Consider the following 19,804-nt stretch of genomic DNA (forward strand, 5'->3'; position numbering starts at 1 on the left):
GAGTTTGCCAAAAGTCACCAAAAGGACTCTCAGGGCATGAGAAACAAGATTCTCTGGTCTGATGAAACCAAGATTGAACTCTTTGGCCTGAATGCCAAGCGTCACATCTGGAGGAAACTTGGTACCATCCCTACAGGGAAGCATGGTGGTGGCAGCATCATGCTGTGGGGATGTTTTTCAGGAGCAGGGACTGGGAGACTAGTCAGGATTGAGGGAAAGATGAATGGAGAAAAGTACAGAGAGATCCTTGATGAAAACCTGCTCCAGAGTGCTTAGGACCTCCGACTGGGGTGAAGGTTCCCATTTCCTGCAGGACAATGACCTTAAGTACACAGCCAAGACAAAGCAGGAGTGGCTTCGGGACAAGTCTCTGAATGTCCTTGAGTGGACCAGCCAGAGCCCGGACTTGAACCCGATCGAACATCTCTGGAGAGACCTGAAAATAGCTGTGCAGCGACGCTCCACATCCAACCTGACAGAGCTTGAGAGGATCTGCAGAGAAGAATGGGAGAAACTCCCAAAATACAGGTGTGCCAAGCTGTATTCACTGACAATGGTGCTTCAACAAAGTACTGAGTAAAGGGTCTGAATACTTAAGTAAATTTGTATTTTTTATACATTTGCAAAAATTACAAAAAACTGTTTTTGCTTTGACATTATGGGATATTGTGTGTAGAGTGATGAGGAAAAAACTATTTAATCAATTTTAGAATAAGGCTGAAGCGTAAGAAAATGTGGAAAAAGTTAAGGGGTCTGAATACTTCCCGACTGCACTGTAGGTGGGTTAAAGTGACTAGACAACAGGATAGATAATAGACAGTAGCAGCAGCGGGTAGCCATTTGATTAGCTATTTTGCAGTCTTGTTTGTTTAGCAGGCTTGGTGGTAAAAGCTGTTCAGGGTCCTATTGGTTCCAGACTTGATGCACTGGTACCATTTTCCATGCGGTAGCAGAGAGAACAGTCTATGGCTTGGGTGGCTGGAGTCTTCGACAATTCTTTGAGCCTGCCTCTGACACCACCTGGTATGGAGGTCCTAGATGGCAGGGATTTTGGCCCCAGTGATGCAATGGCCATACTCACCACCCTCTGTAGCAGTTGCCGTACCAAGTGGTGATGCAGCCAGTCAAGATGCTCTCAATGGTGCAGCTGTAGAACCTTTTGAGGATCTGAGGGCCCATGCCAAATATTTTCAGCCTGCTGAGGGGGAAGAGGTGTTGTTGTGCCCTCTTCACAACTGTGTGGGTGTGTGTGGATCATGTTAATTCCTTAGTGAGTTGGACACCGAGAAACTTGAAGCTCTCGACCCACTCCACTACAGCTCCATCGATGTGGACGGGGGCGTGCTTGCTTGTTACGAATCCCTTTTTGGCCCAGCAGTCTAGGGGGGATGGCAATGAGACCCGTAACATAAATCATGCAAATTATAAAAGTGACGAGTAACAGTGAGAACCAAAAACCACAGACAACTTAAGTTTACCGTCAAACTCTAAAGGTTTATTGCTAAACACACGGTAAGGGGGTGTGAGAAAAGGGGCTGAGCTGGACCCAAGCAAAGAAACAATAATCCAAAACACCCCTAAGCTAGACTAGCCTACTTCAAGAACAGCTAGCTAACTAACCAAAAATACAGTGGGTGGTCCGCCCAGTTCTAACTAGGGTACTTAGACAAAGTATTCCTACGGGTAATGTATGCCCATGGGCGACTTGTCTTAGTACCCCCTTTTCCCACCAAACAAACAAACAGTCAACACTTTAACAAAATAATACTCACAGGTGGGATGGACAAAGTGACATGTAGTTGCAAAACAAAATAGATCAACACAGAGAGCAAGAGATAGATAGAGCTGGGGACACAGAGAGGGAGCGATTGAGAGAATGAACACAAAGATTGATCTGGGGAGAAAACAACTGACTGGGTTTTTAAACCAAGGGAAAGGGGCTGTGATTGGTTGAGGGAAAAGGAACAGGTGTCTTCTGATTGGGGACTGATTGATGACTGATTGGGGGAATGATGATTGTCACCTGTGAGGGGAGGAGAGAAAAGAAATACAAATACAGGATACACACTACCTGTATCCGTAACATTGCTCCTCCGTTTCCTGTAGTCCATGATCAGCTCCTTTGTCTTGCTAACGCTGAGTGAGAACTTGTTGTTCTGGCACCACTGCCAGGTCTCTGACCTCCTCCCTATAGGCTGCCTCATCGTCATTGATGATCAGTCCTACCACCGGCGTATCATCAGCAAACTTGATGATGGTATTGGAGTCGTGCATGGCCACGCAGTCGTTGGTGAACAGGGAGTACAGGAGGGACTAAGCACACGCCCCTGAGAGACCCCCGTGTTGATGGTCAGCGTGGCGGATGTGTTGTTGCCTACCCTCACCGCCTAGGGGGCGGCCCATCAGGTAGTCCAGGATCCAGTTGCAGAGGGAGGTGTTCAGTCCTAGGGTCCTGAGCTTGGTGATGAAGTTGGAGGGGACTATGGTGCTTAATGCTGAGCTGTAGTCAATGAACAGCATTCTTATATTTCATGGCTGTAGATGTGAGTGTTAACGGGTGATATTAATTTAGGCAGGTTACCTTGGTGTCCTTGGGCACAGGGACTATGGTGGGGACTATGGCACTGGGACTATGGTGTTCAGCTTGAAACATGGTATTGGTATTACAGACCCGGTCAGGGATAAGTTGAAAATGTCAGTGAAGACACTTTCAAGCTGTTCAGTGCATGCTCTAAGTATATGGCCTGGTATTCCATCTGTCCCCACGGCCTTGCGAATGCCAACCTGTTTAAAGGTGTTACTCACATACAGAGAGAGAGATCACACAGTTGTCTGGAACAGTTGCTGCTCTCATGCATGGCTCAGTGTTGTTTGCCTCGAAGCGAGCATAGAAGCCATTTAGCTCATCTGGTAGGCTTGTGTCACTGGGCAACTCACGGCTCAGTTTCCTTTTGAAATCCGTGATAGTTTGCAAGCCCTGCCACATCCGTCAAGATTCAGAGCCGGCGTAGTAGGATTCGGTCTTAGTCTTATATTGACGCTTTGCATATTTGAAGGCTCATCGGAGGTCATTGCGGGATTACTTATAAGTGTCCGTATTAGTGTCCCGCTCCATGAAAGCGGCAGCTCTAGCCTTTAGCTCAGTGCGGATGTTACCTGTAATCCATGGCTTCTGGCTCGGGTATGTACGTACTGTACAGTCACTCTGGGGACGATGTCGTCAATGCACTTATTAATGAAGCCAGTTACTGATGTGGTAAACTCCTCAATGTTATCGAATGAATCCTGGAAGATATTAAAATCTGTGCTAGCGAAACAGTCCCGTAGTTTAGCATCCGATTCATCGGACCACTTCCGTATTGAGCGCGTCACTGGTACTTCCTGTTTGAGTTTTTGCTTGTAAGCAGGAAGCAGGAGAATAAAGTTATGGTCTGATTATGTTTCTGTGTGTGGAATAAAGGTGATCTAGAGTTTTGTCACCTCTAGTTGCATGGGTGACATGCTGGTAAAAATGAGGTAAAACGGATTTCAGTTTTCCTGCATTAAAATCACTGGCCATGACAAACACTGCCTCTGAATGTGCATTTTCTTGTTTGCTTATGGCCCTATACAGGTCGTTTGTCACATCCTGGCCAGTATAAGGGTTAATTGTCATTGTAGTTTGGTCAGGACGTGGCAGAGGGTATTTGGTTTATGTGGTTAGGGGTGGTGTTTTTGTAGTAAGGGCATTTGATTTAGGTATTCCGGGGGTTTTGGGCACTGTTTGAGATTCATGTATTCTATGTTTATTCTAGGTAGTCTGGTTCTATGTTTAGTTAATTGGGGTGGGGACTCTCAATTGAGGGCAGGTGTGGTCTATTTGCCTTTGATTGAGAGTCCCATATATTAGGGTGTATTTGTGTTTGTCATTTGTGGGAGATTGTTTCTTGTCTAGCGTATGTGAGCCTGAGAAGACTGTCTGTAAATCGTGACTTCGTTTTGTTATTTTTGTATGTTCATTTTGAGTTTATTAAATGTTCAAGATGAACAATCTCAATCCTGCTGCAAATTGGTCCTCCTTTTCCGACGATGATTTCGCTATATCGTCTGACGACGACGATAGTCGTGACATCGTTGCATGCGGTCTTAGTGCCAGCATCGGTTTGTGGTGGTAAATATACAGCTACAAAACATATAGATGAAAACTCTTGGTAAATAGTACGGTCTGCAGCTTATCATGAGGTATTCTAATTCAGGCGAGCAAAAACCTGAGACTTCCTTAACATTAGATATCGCACACCAGCTGTTGTTAGGCTGTGCTCACCAGGGATTTTGAGGTTGAGGCCACAGGCGCTGCCGACAGAAGCGATGGCGGGGGCAGTTCTCTTCCTGGTGATGCTCTCCTTCATCCTTCCTTCTCCTGTCACCTTCACAGTGAAAGGACTTCCTGTAGGGGCAGATTATCAGCCAATCAGAGGTAAGAGAGTACCAGCAACAGCCAATTAGTGACGTCAGGGAGAAGTGTATTAGCCAATGACAGGTCCGAAACCGGAATTGGTGCAGAAAAAAATCACAGGTAACAGTGACTGACAATGTTGTTCGATAATGAAACGCAGTCTCATTATCAGTTAATTTACGGATTTTACACATTTTTGATAACATTTACAAAACTGAAGTAAGACAAAGAAACACTAACCTGGGATGTGCTTGTCAGAGAACTTGATGTTGATGATGTGGTTGCCTGGCTCTGTGGGGCAGTAACTGACTCTGCACGTCCCATCCTCCACAACCTCACAGTTAATATCCACTTTACTCGGACCCTCGATCGACAACCCCAGACCACTATAACCTGAGAAAAAGAGATAAAGATGTAAGGCAATGGAGAGAGCATTGTATCTGTCTATGCACTTTAGCAGATATGGGTTAGATTAGCTTAAAGAAAAGATACACCCATTTTGAATGTTGATGCAAAACTCGTCATACTGCCTGTATTTCTGCCTGCTTGAATGGCGAATAGCTCAGACACACGTGAACACTTGAAATGACTCTGGGAATCGATAGAATATCGCTCAGAGATGCACAAAAACTGTACAACATTCAAAATGGGTGAATCTTTCCTTTTATATGTCTAACATGCCTTACCTGCATTCCTAGTGTCCACAAAGAACTCAGTCATTTCGAAGGTGTGTGCCTCCACCAGTCCTTTACCAAAGGCCTTGACCCTACTGGCCTCGCCAATCTCTGACTGGCCAACCTGGATCTTGAAAGGGCTGTTGGTCACGTGCTTACCGTTCTTCTTCACGCTCACCTCGTGCTCTCCCACCTCCTTAGGGGTGAAGGAGATACCTGCAGATGGAGAGATGGAGGAGAGGAGTGTGTAAGTAGATATTTCAACAGAATATTTAAACAGGGATTAGTTAATGGATTCACAAATTCTGACATTGCTGTCATCGTTTTATGCTTCAAGAAAGTTGAACTCAGTGCTCTCTGTCTGTCTGTCTGTCTGTCTGTCTGTCTGTCTGTCTGTCTGTCTGTCTGTCTGTCTGTCTGTCTGTCTGTCTGTCTGTCTGTCTGTCTGTCTGTCTGTCTGTCTGTCTGTCTGTCTGTCTGTCTGTCTGTCTGTCTGTCTGTCGTGAGTCCCAAGACTGATGGTTCACATGGAGAGAAAGGTTACTTTGCTTCAGAGTAAGGAAACCAAACATTTATTCTACCCACCAGCACTAGCGGTTCTGGGGGGTGGGCAGGGGGGGCCAGTGCCCCTGTGACCAACATTTTGGACCCCCTTGTGGCCCCCCTAAATGTGGAGTATGAAATAATTTTTACATAACTCATTTTTGCTATCGTTCTTTTTTTACATCCGTTATTAGACAGTGGCAACGATGATGATTATGAATATGGTCTTTTGCCTGCTAATGCCTGCAATGCAGTGAAGAAAACGATATGACAACAATAACGTCTAATGTAACTGGCCCCTCTAACAGTACAACTGGCCCCAGCTTGGCCCCCCCAGTTGAAATGGTCTAGAACCGCCACTGCCCACCAGAGCCATGTTATTGAAAGTCACAGGCTCAAGCCAGACTAGTGGGTAGTGTCTCACCTATGTGTCTGCTGGGCAGTCTCTTGAGCAAACATGGCTCTTTGTTGCCTGATGGAGCTCTGATACTAGCCGTCAGCAGACTCAGGTCAGACTCTGTGATCTTCAGTGATAAGTCTGCTGCTGTCCCCACGTTGAGCTGGGACATCCTGATAGAGTCATCACCTTGATAGAGAGAAATGGAAAATAGATTGACAAACCATTTACTAACTACATAATAACATGTATAAACCATTTACAAACCATTTACTAACCATTAACTAACAGTTACTAACATGTACAAACAATTACTAACATTCACTCACAATGACTGACCATTTACTTACACTTACAAATCATTTGCTAACCCTTTACTAACCATCCCAAATACCATTTTACGTAGAGCCCTACAACACATATGATTGATCAATATACCAGTGATTTCACGGCAAAAGTATGAGTGGCATTGTGACTGTATGTGGGTGCACCCCTGAGTGTTCTGGTCCAGACCCACTCACCAGTGATTTTAGCAGTGAAGGGGCTGCCGGGTATGTGTTTGTTGTCAAACTTGACAATGATCTTGTAGTCTCCTGGTGAGGTGGGCAGGTAGGATACAGTACAGGTTCCATCCTTATTGTCTTTACAGGTGATCTCTGCCTTAGAAGGACCCTCCACCGCCAGGGACAGACCACCTGTAGGGGGGGGGGGGGGGGGGATTGGGGGAGAGAGAGGGGGAGAGAGAGAGAGATGGGGTTTTACTCAACTGTCTACATAGGCTTAGATGAATAAATGTTTTCCCATGTTTGTGGATGGGGGGGAATACAAGTCAATAAAACTGTATTTCAAAAGTATTGGTGTAATTAAGAAAAATAGTCAGAAGAAGTACCTTCTCCAGCGTTCTGGGTGACCACGGTAAAAGTGACAGGTTTGTTGATGGTGCCGTGACAGAGACCAGGGCCGTATGCTGTCACCAGACCACTGTTCATAGCATCCACATAGAACTGGAGGGGGCTTGCTGTGAGGGGGAGAGAGATAATGGAGGGAATGGACCATCAGAAAAAAGTTTGTTCAATGTTCATCAATGTTTATTTAAAATTCATTTACATAAATCTGCCTGTTTAAACACCTGAGCTGTCATGTGGGCTCCCTCTCTGGCCTCTAGGTCACCAGGCTGCTCGTTATGGTGCACACCTGTCACCATCGTTACGCGCACCTGCGCATCATCAGACTCACCGGGACTCCATCACTTCCCTGATTACCTTCCCTATATATATATATCACTCCCTTTGGTTCCTTCCCCAGGCGGTATTGTTTCTGTTCTGTGTCAGTTCTGTGCGTTGTTCGTGTTTCTTATTTTTGTATTATGTTGTTTATTTATTAAAACACTCACTCCCTGAACTTGCTTCCTGACTCTCAGCGCACATTGTTACAAAATAACGGCTTACCTAAGGGAAGCATCAGGGAGTGTTCTTTTGTTTTTTTTGTTTCGGTGGGAATGACGTCAGGTCCGGGAGCCGCTACAGGCTCTCATGCCTTAGACATATCGCCAGGCTACCCTGCCTCTGTCCGTTTGTCTGGCTTTCATGCTTTTGCCGGATAGCCAGGCTCCCCTGCTTCTACCGGCTCGTCAGGCTCTCATGCCTCAGCCGGATTGCCAGGCTCCCCTGCCTCAGTGGGTCTATCAGGTTCCAGCGCCCCTGCCGGTGACAGGTTCCCGCGCATCAGCAGGGGTGACCGGTCGGCTCTTGATCCCTGGGAACGTCCCTTTGGTTGGCGTCCTACGGCTGGAGCCACGCGTCGGGGAGGGGGTACTGTCACATGTGCTCCCTCTCTGGCCTCTAGGTCACCAGGCTGTTCATTCTCCAGGCGTTATTTATTAAGACACTCACTCCCTGAACTTGCTTCCCGGCTCTCAGCGCACATCGTTACATGAGCTGGATTTTTTGTTGTTGAAATATAAACATAAGAACCTTAATTGAGCATAACTACTTATAGTGAGTCTGGGTTTAGTTTGAAGACAGGCTAACACAAGGTGTTTTCTCCTCTGGTTTTGACAGACAGAAGCGTACTGTACCTGGGATGTGATTTCCTTCATACTTGATGTCCATCTCGTGCAGACCCTTCTCAGTAGGGTTGAATTTAACTGTGATGGTCCTATCCTTGTTGTTTGTGATGTAGGGGCGGGGCGTCTTACCGGAAGGCATACGCACCTCACCTGGAAATTCCAGGAAAGGAAAGTGAGTGTGTCATTGTGTCAGAAACAGTGAGAGTATCTACAGGTACCTGTGTACTGTTTTATGTGTTAATGAGTATCTGTTAGGATTACAACATTCTGTAAAGTTTCCCAAATTTCCAAGGTTTTCCCAAAATCCTGATAGGAGAGTTCCTGGAATCAGGAAGGAATCTTTGCATCCTTGCATAAGCAGAGAGGGAATCCTTTAACTGGGGTTTTGGGGGAAAACCTGGGAAATTTGGGAAAGTTTCCGGAAATGTCCCTGTACCTGTGATCGGTCCCTGCTGTACAGTGAATGGGATGACCAGGTTGAGAGGGCGGAACTGATCCATGCTGTCACTAGGGACAATGGGCTCCTTTGTTGCCTAAAAGGGCATATCATACATGTACGAGTAACTATAGCAAGCTATGTCTATACAAAGTAAAAATGTAACTTTAATGCAGCCTTTTTGAGTCAGTTAAAATGTTCTTAAACCCTTATAATAAGATATTATAAAGATTCATACATGATAACAAGTTATAAAGCATTAAGTAAACTATTACCCAATGTTAGTATTGTCCAACAGAATGCTCCACACCACTCTCTCAACAGACCCCCCTCCCCCCAATTTGTGTCTCTGATTCTGGAAAAATGTATTTCTATGCCTGTGATATTTGGTTGCTTAAGCTTAACATTGTTGTCATCTATCGCCCACCAGGTGCCCTTAGGGAGTTCCTCAATGAGCTTGACACCTTGATAAGCTAATTTCCTGACGATGGCTCACCGCTCTTCGTACTTGGTGACTTCAACCTTCTGACATCTGCCTTCGATTCATTTCTTTCCAATTCTCTCTTTCCCCTCATTGCCTCTTTTGACCTCAATCTTTCCCAGACCTCTCCCACTCACAAGGCAGGCAATACGCTTGACCTCATTTTTACTAAAGGCTGTTTGCCTACTAATCTCACTGCAACCCCGCTCCAGCTCTCTGATCATGACTTTGTTTCCTTTTCTGTCTTCCTCTCCTCCAAACCTAGCCACTCAGGCCCTAGCCAGATGGTCCTGCGCCGTCGCAATCTTCGCTCTCTCTCTCTCCCACTACTCTCTCCTCTTTTTATCCTATTATGTCTCCCTTGTGCTAAATTCTTCTCCCTCCTGTCTCCTGATTCTGCTCTTCAACCCTACTCTCCTCCCTTTTTCTCATCCTATGACTCGTACTGTCCCCTTTCTTACCAGCCGGCTTGGCCTTCCCCTCCTGCTCCGTGGTTGAGTGACTCATTGCAAGCTTACAAAACAGCATGTGGGCAGCTGAACAAAATTGGAGGAAAACTAAAATTCCGGAGGATCTATCATCCTTCCACTCCCTCCTATCTACCTTCTCTTCCTCTGTATCCACTGTTAAAGCCACTTTCTTCTCTAAATTTCAAGCTTCTGCCTCTAACCCTAGGAAACTCTTTTCCACCTTCTCAGCCCTCCTTAATTCTCCACCTCCTGCCCCTCCCTCCTCCATTTCTGCAGACTTTGCCAACCACTTTGAAAAGAAGGTTGACAACATCCGCTCCTCATTCACTCAGCCTATTGAGTCCACTGGTCGTACTCACACAGAACTACCTTACTTCTTGACCTCTTTTCCCCCTCTCTCTCTCCAGATTAAATCCTGCAACTAGTGTGGTCCGAACGCCCGACAACCTACCCGCTCGACCCCACCCCCCCTCCCTTTTCCAGACCATCCCTGGAGACCTTCTCCCATTCCTCACTTCCCTCATCAACTCATCCCTGACCACTGACTGTGTCCCTTCTGACTTCAAAATGGCCTGAGTCGCTCCCCTCCTCAAAACCAACACTCGACTCCTTTGACGTCAAAACTACAGACCGGTATCCCTTCGTTCTCTACTTTCCAAAATACTTGAACATGCTGTCTCTAACCAACTCTCTCGTTATCTCTCAGAACAACCTTCTTGACTCAGTCAGGCTTTAAGATGGGTCACTCAACCGAAACTGCTCTTCTCTATGTCATGGAGGCTCTCTGCACTGCCAAAGCTAAATCTCTATCCTCTGTTCTCATCCTCCTAGATCTATCCACTGCCTTCGACACATTGAAACATCAAATCGACCCTCTCAGGGCTGGGCGTCTCTGCACACTCTTGGGTTGCATCCTACCTGGCAGGCTGATCCTACCAGGTGATGTGGAGAGGATCTGTATCTGCGCCACGTACTTTCACGACTGGTGTCCCCCAGGGCTCGGTTCTAGGCCCTCTCCTCTTCTCTCTATACACCAAGTCACTCAGCTCCGTCATATCCTCACAGTCTCTCCTATCATTGCTCTCCGGATGACACTCAACTACTTTTCTTCTTCCCCCCTTCTGACACTCAGGTGGCGACACGCATCTCTGCGTGCCTGGCAGATATATCAGCTTGGATGTCAGCCCACCACCTCACACTCAACCTCGACAAGACGAAGCTGCTCTTCTTTCCAGGGAAGGCTTGCCCACTCAAAGACCTCTCCATCACGGTTGACAACTCCACAGTGTCCCCCTCCCAGAGTGCAAATCCTTTGCCGTGACCCAGGACAGCACCCGTTCATTCTCTGTCAACATAAAAGCAGTTACTCGCTCCTGCAGATTAATGCTCTACAACATCCGTAGAGTACAACCCTTCCTCACACATGAAGTGGTGCAGGCTCCCGCTTGTGCCATCAAACCCCTGCAACTAATCCAGAACACTGCAGCCAACCTGGTGTTCAACTTTCCCAAGTTCTCCCATGTCACCCCACTCCTCCGCACACTCCACTGGCTTCCAGTCGAAGCTCGAATCCACTACAAGACCATGGTACTTACCTACTGAGCAGCAAGAGGAACTGCCCCTCCCTACCCTAATATCTACATAGGCGTACAGAAGCCTATTATCACTCCTGTGTTCCAATGGCACGTTGTGTTAGCTAATCCAAGTTTATCATTTTAAAAGGCTAATTGATCATTAGAAAACTGTTGTCCTGATTAAAGAAGCAGTAAAACTGGCCTTCTTAGACTAGTTGAGTGTCTGGAGCACAGCATTTGTGAGTTCAATAACAGGCTCAAAATGGCCAGAAACAAAGACGTTTCTTCTGAAACTTGTCAGTCTATTCTCGTTTGCTGATAATGGGCCTCTGTACGCCTATGTAGATATTCCATAAAAAATCTGCCGTTTCCAGCTACAATAGTCAATTACAACATTAATAATGTCTACACTGTATATCTGATCAATTTGATGTTATTTTAATGGACCAAAAATGTGCTTTTCTTTTAAAATGTAAGTGACCCCAAACTTTTGAATAGTAGTGTGTGTATATATATTAATTAACACACAAATCTATATTACTAATATGTACTCAACCGTAACATGGAAGGGGCTCTTGGGTATGTGCTGTCCTCCGAAGCGGATGGTGATTACATATTTTCCGGGTTCTGGAGCGGTGTAGTAGATGTCGAAGGTTCCATCACGGTTCTCCTGCACATCCATGTCTAGCTCCACCCCCTCTGGGGTCGTGACCGAGCAGGTCACCTTGCCCTTCCCATCAGCCTTTGCGTCCACAGAGACGATGGCCTCCTCGTGCACCTGCATCTTAGTCAGACCTGATGCCAGGGCATGTCCTCCGATGGACACTGGGAATAAGGAGAGAGAAAATTGTCAGACTACTGAAAAGAGACGATAAAATAGAAGAGAAGGGAAAATGAGAGGTGTACCAGTGAGCAGACACTTGCTGGCGTCTCCAGTGGGCAGGGCTAAGATGTGGTAGGGAGAGTAGGGGATCTCATCGCCTCCATACTTGATCATGATGGTGTAAGGGCCGGTGGAGTCTGGTACGTAGGACACGGTGTAGGTCCCATCTCTGTTATCATATATGGTAGCCTTCTTTGGCTTGCCATCTGGGTCCTACAGGGGAAGAGGATGTTAATGTGTGTGGGGTGTGTGTCTGGCGGGAGGAGGGGGGGGGGGGGTTACCCACCAGTATTTGTACAGTGAGCAGTCCCTCTCCTGCGTCGCGGGCATCAATGGTGAACTCCACTGGCAGGCTGGCGGGCACACCTGACTTGTCCAGACCTGGACCGCTTGCACAAACCTTACTGGCATCATGACCAGGCTGAGATCTCACCTTGAATGGACTATGAATGGAGAGAGAAAGAGAGAGAGAGAGAGAGAGAGAGAGAGCAAAAAAAAAAGATCTATATATATTTCATGACCGTATTGAAAATGTATGAAATACCTACAGAAAAGTAAATAAGGATATTACAGTAAGGGTTTCTAGTTTTGTCCAGTCTGTCTCACCTGCGAGGAACCTCCCGGTCTCCATATTTAACTGACACAGTGTAAGGGCCATCATGAACTGGAGTGTAATTGACTGTATGTGTACCATCACTGTTGTTTTTTACAGCAACAGGCTCTGAACCTATGGGGAAAAGAGGACAGATTAGCTACATTCAAATAAGTCACTATATGTAAACATTCATGTGTTTATGGGTGTTCTTTATGCTTGAGCGTGTGCATGTGTGAGTAAAGTAAAGTATGTAGAGTTCCTCTTACCTGATGGTCCTGTGAGACTGACCTCCAGTTTTGCCTGTCCTGCCTGTGTAGAGTCCACAGTAAAGGTCTGAGGTAGGTGGGCTTTGACTCCGTCACCCAAACCTGGGCCTGAACATTTCACCTTACTGGGATCCACCACATCCCTCACTGGCACGCTGAACGGACTGCCTGCAGGAGACACATGGAGAGACACTGTATGGTCAGCTTTTTTATTAGGATGATAGGGAAGAAGGCAATCAGAGGCAGCCAGTAGAAGAGAGAGATATTGAGAAGTATTGGATATTGTGTTTTTATGGTGTTTCTATCGTGAGAGCTGGGGTAAGATTTTCACTATTTATTATGCATAGCAAATAAACTTGAAACTTGTATTATGGTGATGATTCTGCTGCTTCTTCTCCATGCAGTGTGTAAGTGTTTGTATGTGCGTTTATGTGGGGACTATTAATTATTGGGCTATCAATTGTTCCTCCCTGTATTATACTTACGCTAAATTGTTTATTCTATTCTACCGAGCCATTCACTTTATGTTTGGAGTCTTATCTGTTATTACATTTTATTGTTGTTGCATTGTCGAGAAGGAAGCTGCAAGTAAGCATTTCGTTGGACGGTGTAAACCAAGGATGGGCAACTGGCGGCCCGTGACCCACTCTTTTGTAGGTCCGCGGATCAATTTTCAAAAACTACACCATTTTTTTATATATATATATATATATAGTGCCTTCAGAAAGTATTCAGACTCCTTGACTTTTTCTACATTTTGTTAGGTTTCAGCCTTAATCCAAAATGTATTAAATAAAAAAAATGCTCAGCAATCTACGCACAATACCCCATAATGATTAAGAGAAAACAGGTTTTTAGAAATGTTTGCAAATTTGTCAAAAAATAAATAGAAAATAGGGAAATAGCTTATTTACATAAGTATTAAGATGCTTTGCTATGAGACTCGAAACTGAGCTCAGGTGCACCCTGTTTCCATTCATCATGTTTCTACAACTTGATTGGAGTCCACCTGTGGTAAATTCAATTGATTGGACATGATTTGGAAAGGCACACATTGGTCTATATAAAGGTCCCACAGTTGACAATGCATGTCAGAGCAAAAACCAAGCCATGAGGTCAAAGGAATTGTCTGTAGAGCTCAGAGATAGGATTGTGCCGAGGCACAGATCTGAGGAAGGGTACCAAAACATTTCTGCGGCAAGGTTGATGAGGGAAGAAAAAAAATGGAATCAATTGTACAATAGCCTGGCTGGCTAAATGACTGCGGAGAGAAAAAAAAACTGTATGTGGGGGTATGGATGTGGGTACACAGACCCGCGAGCCACTTCGGCCCCTCATGATGAGTTCAGATGTTTTGTGGTCCCCACCCCCATCAGCTGCCCATCCTTGATGTATACCATATGTATCCTGGACATACGACTAATAAAACTAGAATTTGTATGTATATGAGGCATTACCTGGAATGGGGTGTCCTCCGAAGTTGATATTGACGTCGTACTCTCCAGGTTTGAAGGTAACGTACTCTACGCTGCAGCTGCCATCTTTGTTATCTTTACAGGTAATTTTTGCCTCTGACGCTCCCTCTATGGTCAGGCCCAGGCCTCCAGTACCAGCACCCCTAGAGAACACAGACAATGATCAACTTTAATGGTAATTTCACATCAATTACATTGCTTTCATAGGAAAGGCTTTCTCACTATTAGAAGAATTGAAAGACATTGGATTTGTGAATGATTTTCCTGTGATCATGTGTTCTTATGTGCTTAACCAGCTATAATGTTTCGAAACATTGTCATCAATAAACCACATGGGAGCATAGATTGCAGTGTGCAGTCTCTTTTTAGCATTTACTGAACGTATTATTTGAAATCCATCACCTGTTCAGAAACATTGGCTGTGTGTATGCAATCTTTTCCTTTGCTGTGATTGTACCTGGTCTCGACGGTGAAGCAGTTGGGTTTGTTGATGAGTCCTCCCTCCAGCCCTGGCCCGTAGGCCCTGACCCGGGTGGCGTCACACCCCTCCACCACTGACACCCTGAAGGGACTCTTAGGGATGGCCACCTCGTCATACAGTACCTCAATCACATGCATACCTGGAACAGACAGACCAACCAGATGGTTTCAATATCTCACAGTGCTGTGTTTGTTTGTTTGTTTGTGTGTGTGTGTGTGTGTGTGTGTGTGTTCTCAGATTACAGGTGATTTTATGGCAGATATACTGTACATGATCTTGTATGATGACCAAGCTGGTTTTACTGTGCAGGGCAATTAAGTTATATCTATCTAAGACGATTTTCAGTGCATTTATGATATTTTATCACGAGTGAACCTTTCTTCCTAAGATTCGTTCAGATAATGAATGAGACTTGTGGTAACTATGGAGATGTGAGACGAATCATTAATACACAAAAATAACACATCTTCCCCACGTTGTTATACCGTAATAACATTAACTTGACAGAACTCTATTAATACCTCCAGCTAGCCATTACTCCTGTATCTGAGAGAAGAGGCTCAGAGCAGGACAGAGCAGTGCATATATACCTGAGCTTCTTTTCTGTTCCAGCACTAACACTATTTATAAAGCCCTCTCCCCTCTCTGCCTTTCTTCTCTAAACCCCTCAGATCACCTCCTCTGCCTCATTCTGTATGTATACCCTCTCTATCTACTCTATCTATCTAGTCCTAAATGAACCCTCCACTCAAACACCTGCATTTTTGTCCAGCCACCCGCCACCCCCTCTTTTACGCTACTGCTACTCTCTGTTCATCATATATGCATAGTCACTTTAACCATATCTACATGTACATACTACCTCAATCAGCCTGACTAACCGGTGCCTGTATGTAGCCTCGCTACTGTATATAGCCTCGCTGCGATTCTTTTCACTGTCTTTTTACTGTTGCTTTTATTTCCTAGTGTTCACCAAATACCTTTGCACTGTATACAGCGCACGTGACAAATAAACTTTGATTTGATAATATCTCGCTATCACTCTTTTCAAGGATTCCTTGTTGAACAAAACTGAATAAAAGAACAAGTAACGTGAAGGACTTGCCCTGTGTACATCTACATTGTCCCTTTATGGTCCTTGGAGTCGGATAGTGTCACAGAAGTTGTCATGGAGAGAAGAGGACCATGGCGCAGCGGGATTGTGGACACTCATGTTTATTAAATAAAACATATAAAACATCCACTTGAAAACAACAATAAACAGTACTTACAACAGCAACAGTCTTGCAGGCACATACAATGCAGTGCAAGGACAACCACCCACAACCCCAAAGAAAAACACACACACCTATATAGGACTTCCAATCAAAGGCAACTCAACACACCTGCCTTCAATTGGAAGTCCCAATCACCAACACAACATTTAACAAACACAAACCACCTGCCACATCCTGACCAAGACTAACACAATTACGCCCTCTGCTGGTCAGGACGTGACAGTACCCCCCCTCAAGGTGCAAACCCCGGGATGCACCTAAAAAAAAAAAAAACACAAGAAAATCCCCAATACCCCAACAAAACCAACAAACAATAACCCCTAAACAATAAGGGAAGGGAGGGTGGCTGCCGTCACCGACGGCACTGTGCTACACCCTCCCTCTCCAACCCACCTATCCTGGAGGTGGCTCAGGTGCAGGACGTGGACCTTGCTCCAACTTCGGCGTCGCCCACTTCGGTGGCGCTGCTAGCTGCGCCGGGCAGACGGACCACTCGGACTGGGCCGGAGGACAGGAGGGCCACTCGGGCTGGGCCGGAGGGCAGGAGGGCCACTCGGGCTGGGCCGGAGGGCAGGAGGGCCACTCGGGCTGGGCCGGAGGGCAGGAGGGCCACTCGGGCTGGGCCGGAGGGCAGGAGGGCCACCCGGGCTGGGCCGGAGGACAGGAGGGCCACCCGGGCTGGGCCGGAGGACAGGAGGGCCACCCGGGCTGGGCCGGAGGACAGGAGGGCCACCCGGGCTGGGCCGGAGGACAGGAGGGCCACCCGGGCTGGGCCGGAGGACAGGAGGGCCACCCGGGCTGGGCCGGAGGACAGGAGGGCCACCCGGGCTGGGACGGAGGACAGGAGGACCACCCGGGCTGGGCCGGAGGACAGGAGGACCACTCGGGCTGATCCTGACTGACGGGCCACTCTGACAGCTCCGAACAGTCGGGCCACTCTGGCAGTTCCGGGCAGTCGGGCCACTCTGGCAGTTCCGGGCAGTCGGGCCACTCTGGCAGTTCCGGGCAGTCGGGCCACTCTGGCAGTTCCGGGCAGTCGGGCCACTCTGGCAGTTCCGGGCAATCGGGCCACTCTGGCAGTTCCGGGCAATCGGGCCACTCTGGCAGTTCCGGGCAATCGGGCCACTCTGGCATCTCCGGGCAGACGGGCCACTCGTGCATCTCCGGGCAGACGGGCCACTCGGGCATCACCGGGCAGACGGGCCACTCGGGCATCTCCGGGCAGACGGGCCACTCGGGCATCTCCGGGCAGACGGGCCACTCGGGCATCTCCGGGCAGACGGGCCACTCGGGCATCTCCGGGCAGACGGGCCACTCGGGCATCTCCGGGAAGACTGGCGGCTCTGGCGGCTCCTGACTAGCCGGGCGGCTCTGGCGACTTACGACTGGCGGGCGGCTCTGGCGACTTACGACTGGCGGGCGGCTCTGGCGACTTACGACTGGCGGGCGGCTCTGGCGACTTACGACTGGCGGGCGGCTCTGGCGACTTACGACTGGCGGGCGGCTCTGGCGACTTACGACTGGCGGGCGGCTCTGGCGACTTACGACTGGCGGGCGGCTCTGGCGACTTACGACTGGCGGGCGGCTCTGGCGACTTACGACTGGCGGGCAGCTCTGGCGACTTACGACTGGCGGGCAGCTCTGGCGACTTACGACTGGCGGGCAGCTTTGGCGACTTACGACTGGCGGGCAGCTCTGGTGACTCTTGACTGGCGAGGCTGGGCTGACGCACTAGACTCCTGATGCGTGGGGCTGGTACTGGACGTGCCAGCCTGGAGACACGCACCTCAATGTTAGTGTGTTTAGTGGGAAACACCGGACCGTAGAGGCGCACTGGCGGTCTTGAGCGCAGGGTTGGCATCACCCCTTCAGGCTCGATGCTCACACTCCCCTGGCACATGCGGGGCGCTGGTACTGCGCTTACCGGCCTGAAAATGCCAGGCCTCACCACAGCACCTACCCCAAAGCACGGGACCTGTCCAGTGTGTTTTCTTCCAAAAAGGGTACGGGGGAGCTGGCCTGGGTCTCCCATCTCGCCCCGCCAAACAGCCCTTGTGCCCCCCCCAAAAAACTATTGGGGCTGCCTCTCGGGCTCTACCTGCCTCCCAGGTTGTCGCAGTGCACCCGCAATTGCTCCCATGTCCAGTCAATCCTCTCCTCCAGTATTTCCAGCGACCAGGAATCCATCACCTCCCGAGCGCACTGCTTCCAACTTTCCTCCTGTGGCTTCCTCCTCTTCCGCTGCTTGGTCCTTTGGTGGTGGGTGGTTCTGTCACAGAAGTTGTCATGGAGAGAAGAGGACCAAGGCGCAGCGGGATTGTGGACACTCATGTTTATTAAATAAAACACGTAAAGCATCCACTTGAAAACAACAATAAACAGTACTTACAACAGCAACAGTCTTGCAGGTACATACAATGCAGTGCAAGGACAACCACCCACAACCCCAAAGAAAAACACACACACCTATATAAGACTTCCAATCAAAGGCAACTCAACACACCTGCCTTCAATTGGAAGTCCCAATCACCAACACAACATTTAACAAACACAAACCACCTGCCACATCCTGACCAAGACTAACACAATTACGCCCTCTGCTGGTCAGGACGTGACAGATAGCTATTAAACATATCCTACGAAGCAACCTAACTTTAGCTATCAGAAAGCTATCAGAAAAGTTTTCATCTTCTACATGTTCTTACCGTCCTCATAGGCGGTGTATTCCACTCTGAAGGTTCCGTCTCCCTTGTTTGTGATGTAGGTGTCCGTGCTGGTGCCTGAAGGGCTGATGATGCATGCTTTCAAGTGGTCACCAAAGGTCTTGGTCATTTTGCGGGCATCCACAATGAAGTGAGTGGTAACCTCCTTGATGACTCCTATAGACAAAGATGATCGCAAGGAAGGATCGCAAGCTACTGTAATTGTTAGCATGTAATTGTTAGCTACAGTAGTGTTAGGTAGAGTAACCTTTTCCAGTATACTTTAGCTATAGTAGCTTTTTGCCGGTATGCTATAGTAGCCTTAGCTATATGGCTTTTATCAGTAAGCTATGCTTTGTTTTGCTCGTAAACTACTGTGTATAGTAGCTAGCTAGCCTTAGATTGAGGCATTTACCAAATTATAGTTAAATAGCTTAAGTAGCCTTTAGCTATAGGAGCCTTTGCCTACTTTACCTAGGCAAGGGTAATATGCCCTAACCACTCCACAACTACTCCTCCTTACCTCTGGGCTGCACTCCTGGTCCATAGACCTGCACTCCGCTGGTATCAACAGCCGGCTCCACTTGGATGAGCGCAGGGAAGTTGGGAACCACATGACCCCCGTACTTAATGGTGATGGTGTGTGTGCCGTGGAAAGGTGGGATGTAGGTGACAGAGAAGGTTCCCTCGTCTGTCTTCTGGATGTGGACCTCGGCCTGAGCCCCGGACTCAGAGACAATCTCGATGGTGAGCTTAGCCTCTCCGGCACTGGTGCAGTCCACTGTAAAGTAGGCTGGTTCCCCTGCTTTGGCTTTATCTAGGCCTGGACCACTGGCTGTTACCTGTAGGTTTAGGGATAGGTTTATTTGATATTTTTACAGATGCAGAAACATATATACAATCTCAAATTTGACATCATACATTCCTAAAAAACATGGAAAATATATAAACGATATAATCAGCCTGAATACACAACCGATAGGCATGTCAAAAAATCAATAACTAGGCATATCGAAGGCATAAAGTATATTAAATAAAGTATCATCT

At 47.5% G+C, this 19,804-nt stretch overlaps 1 protein-coding gene across 2 annotated transcripts in view; it reads right to left on the reverse strand.

Moving 5' to 3' along the window:
* Positions 1-19,804, reverse strand: part of LOC106573040 (filamin-C) — a 66,169-nt gene that overhangs the window by 19,769 nt on the left and 26,596 nt on the right. For both annotated transcript variants that reach the window (XM_082962459.1, XM_014147665.3), the window contains exons 17-33: positions 19,281-19,599; positions 18,761-18,934; positions 14,755-14,917; positions 14,280-14,440; positions 12,823-12,990; positions 12,568-12,688; positions 12,248-12,404; positions 11,985-12,174; positions 11,635-11,903; positions 8,554-8,650; positions 8,127-8,267; positions 6,939-7,067; positions 6,571-6,744; positions 6,077-6,238; positions 5,122-5,325; positions 4,676-4,828; positions 4,304-4,426 (exon numbers count right to left, since the gene is read on the reverse strand). In XM_082962459.1, coding sequence (XP_082818585.1) covers positions 4,304-4,426; positions 4,676-4,828; positions 5,122-5,325; positions 6,077-6,238; positions 6,571-6,744; positions 6,939-7,067; positions 8,127-8,267; positions 8,554-8,650; positions 11,635-11,903; positions 11,985-12,174; positions 12,248-12,404; positions 12,568-12,688; positions 12,823-12,990; positions 14,280-14,440; positions 14,755-14,917; positions 18,761-18,934; positions 19,281-19,599 — 2,905 coding nt within the window. The remainder of the gene's footprint in view (positions 1-4,303; positions 4,427-4,675; positions 4,829-5,121; positions 5,326-6,076; positions 6,239-6,570; positions 6,745-6,938; positions 7,068-8,126; positions 8,268-8,553; positions 8,651-11,634; positions 11,904-11,984; positions 12,175-12,247; positions 12,405-12,567; positions 12,689-12,822; positions 12,991-14,279; positions 14,441-14,754; positions 14,918-18,760; positions 18,935-19,280; positions 19,600-19,804) is intronic.

The sequence above is a fragment of the Salmo salar genome, chromosome 16 (assembly GCF_965601325.2).
Source record: "Salmo salar chromosome 16, fSalSal1, whole genome shotgun sequence".
In the NCBI taxonomy this organism is placed as follows: domain Eukaryota; kingdom Metazoa; phylum Chordata; class Actinopteri; order Salmoniformes; family Salmonidae; genus Salmo; species Salmo salar.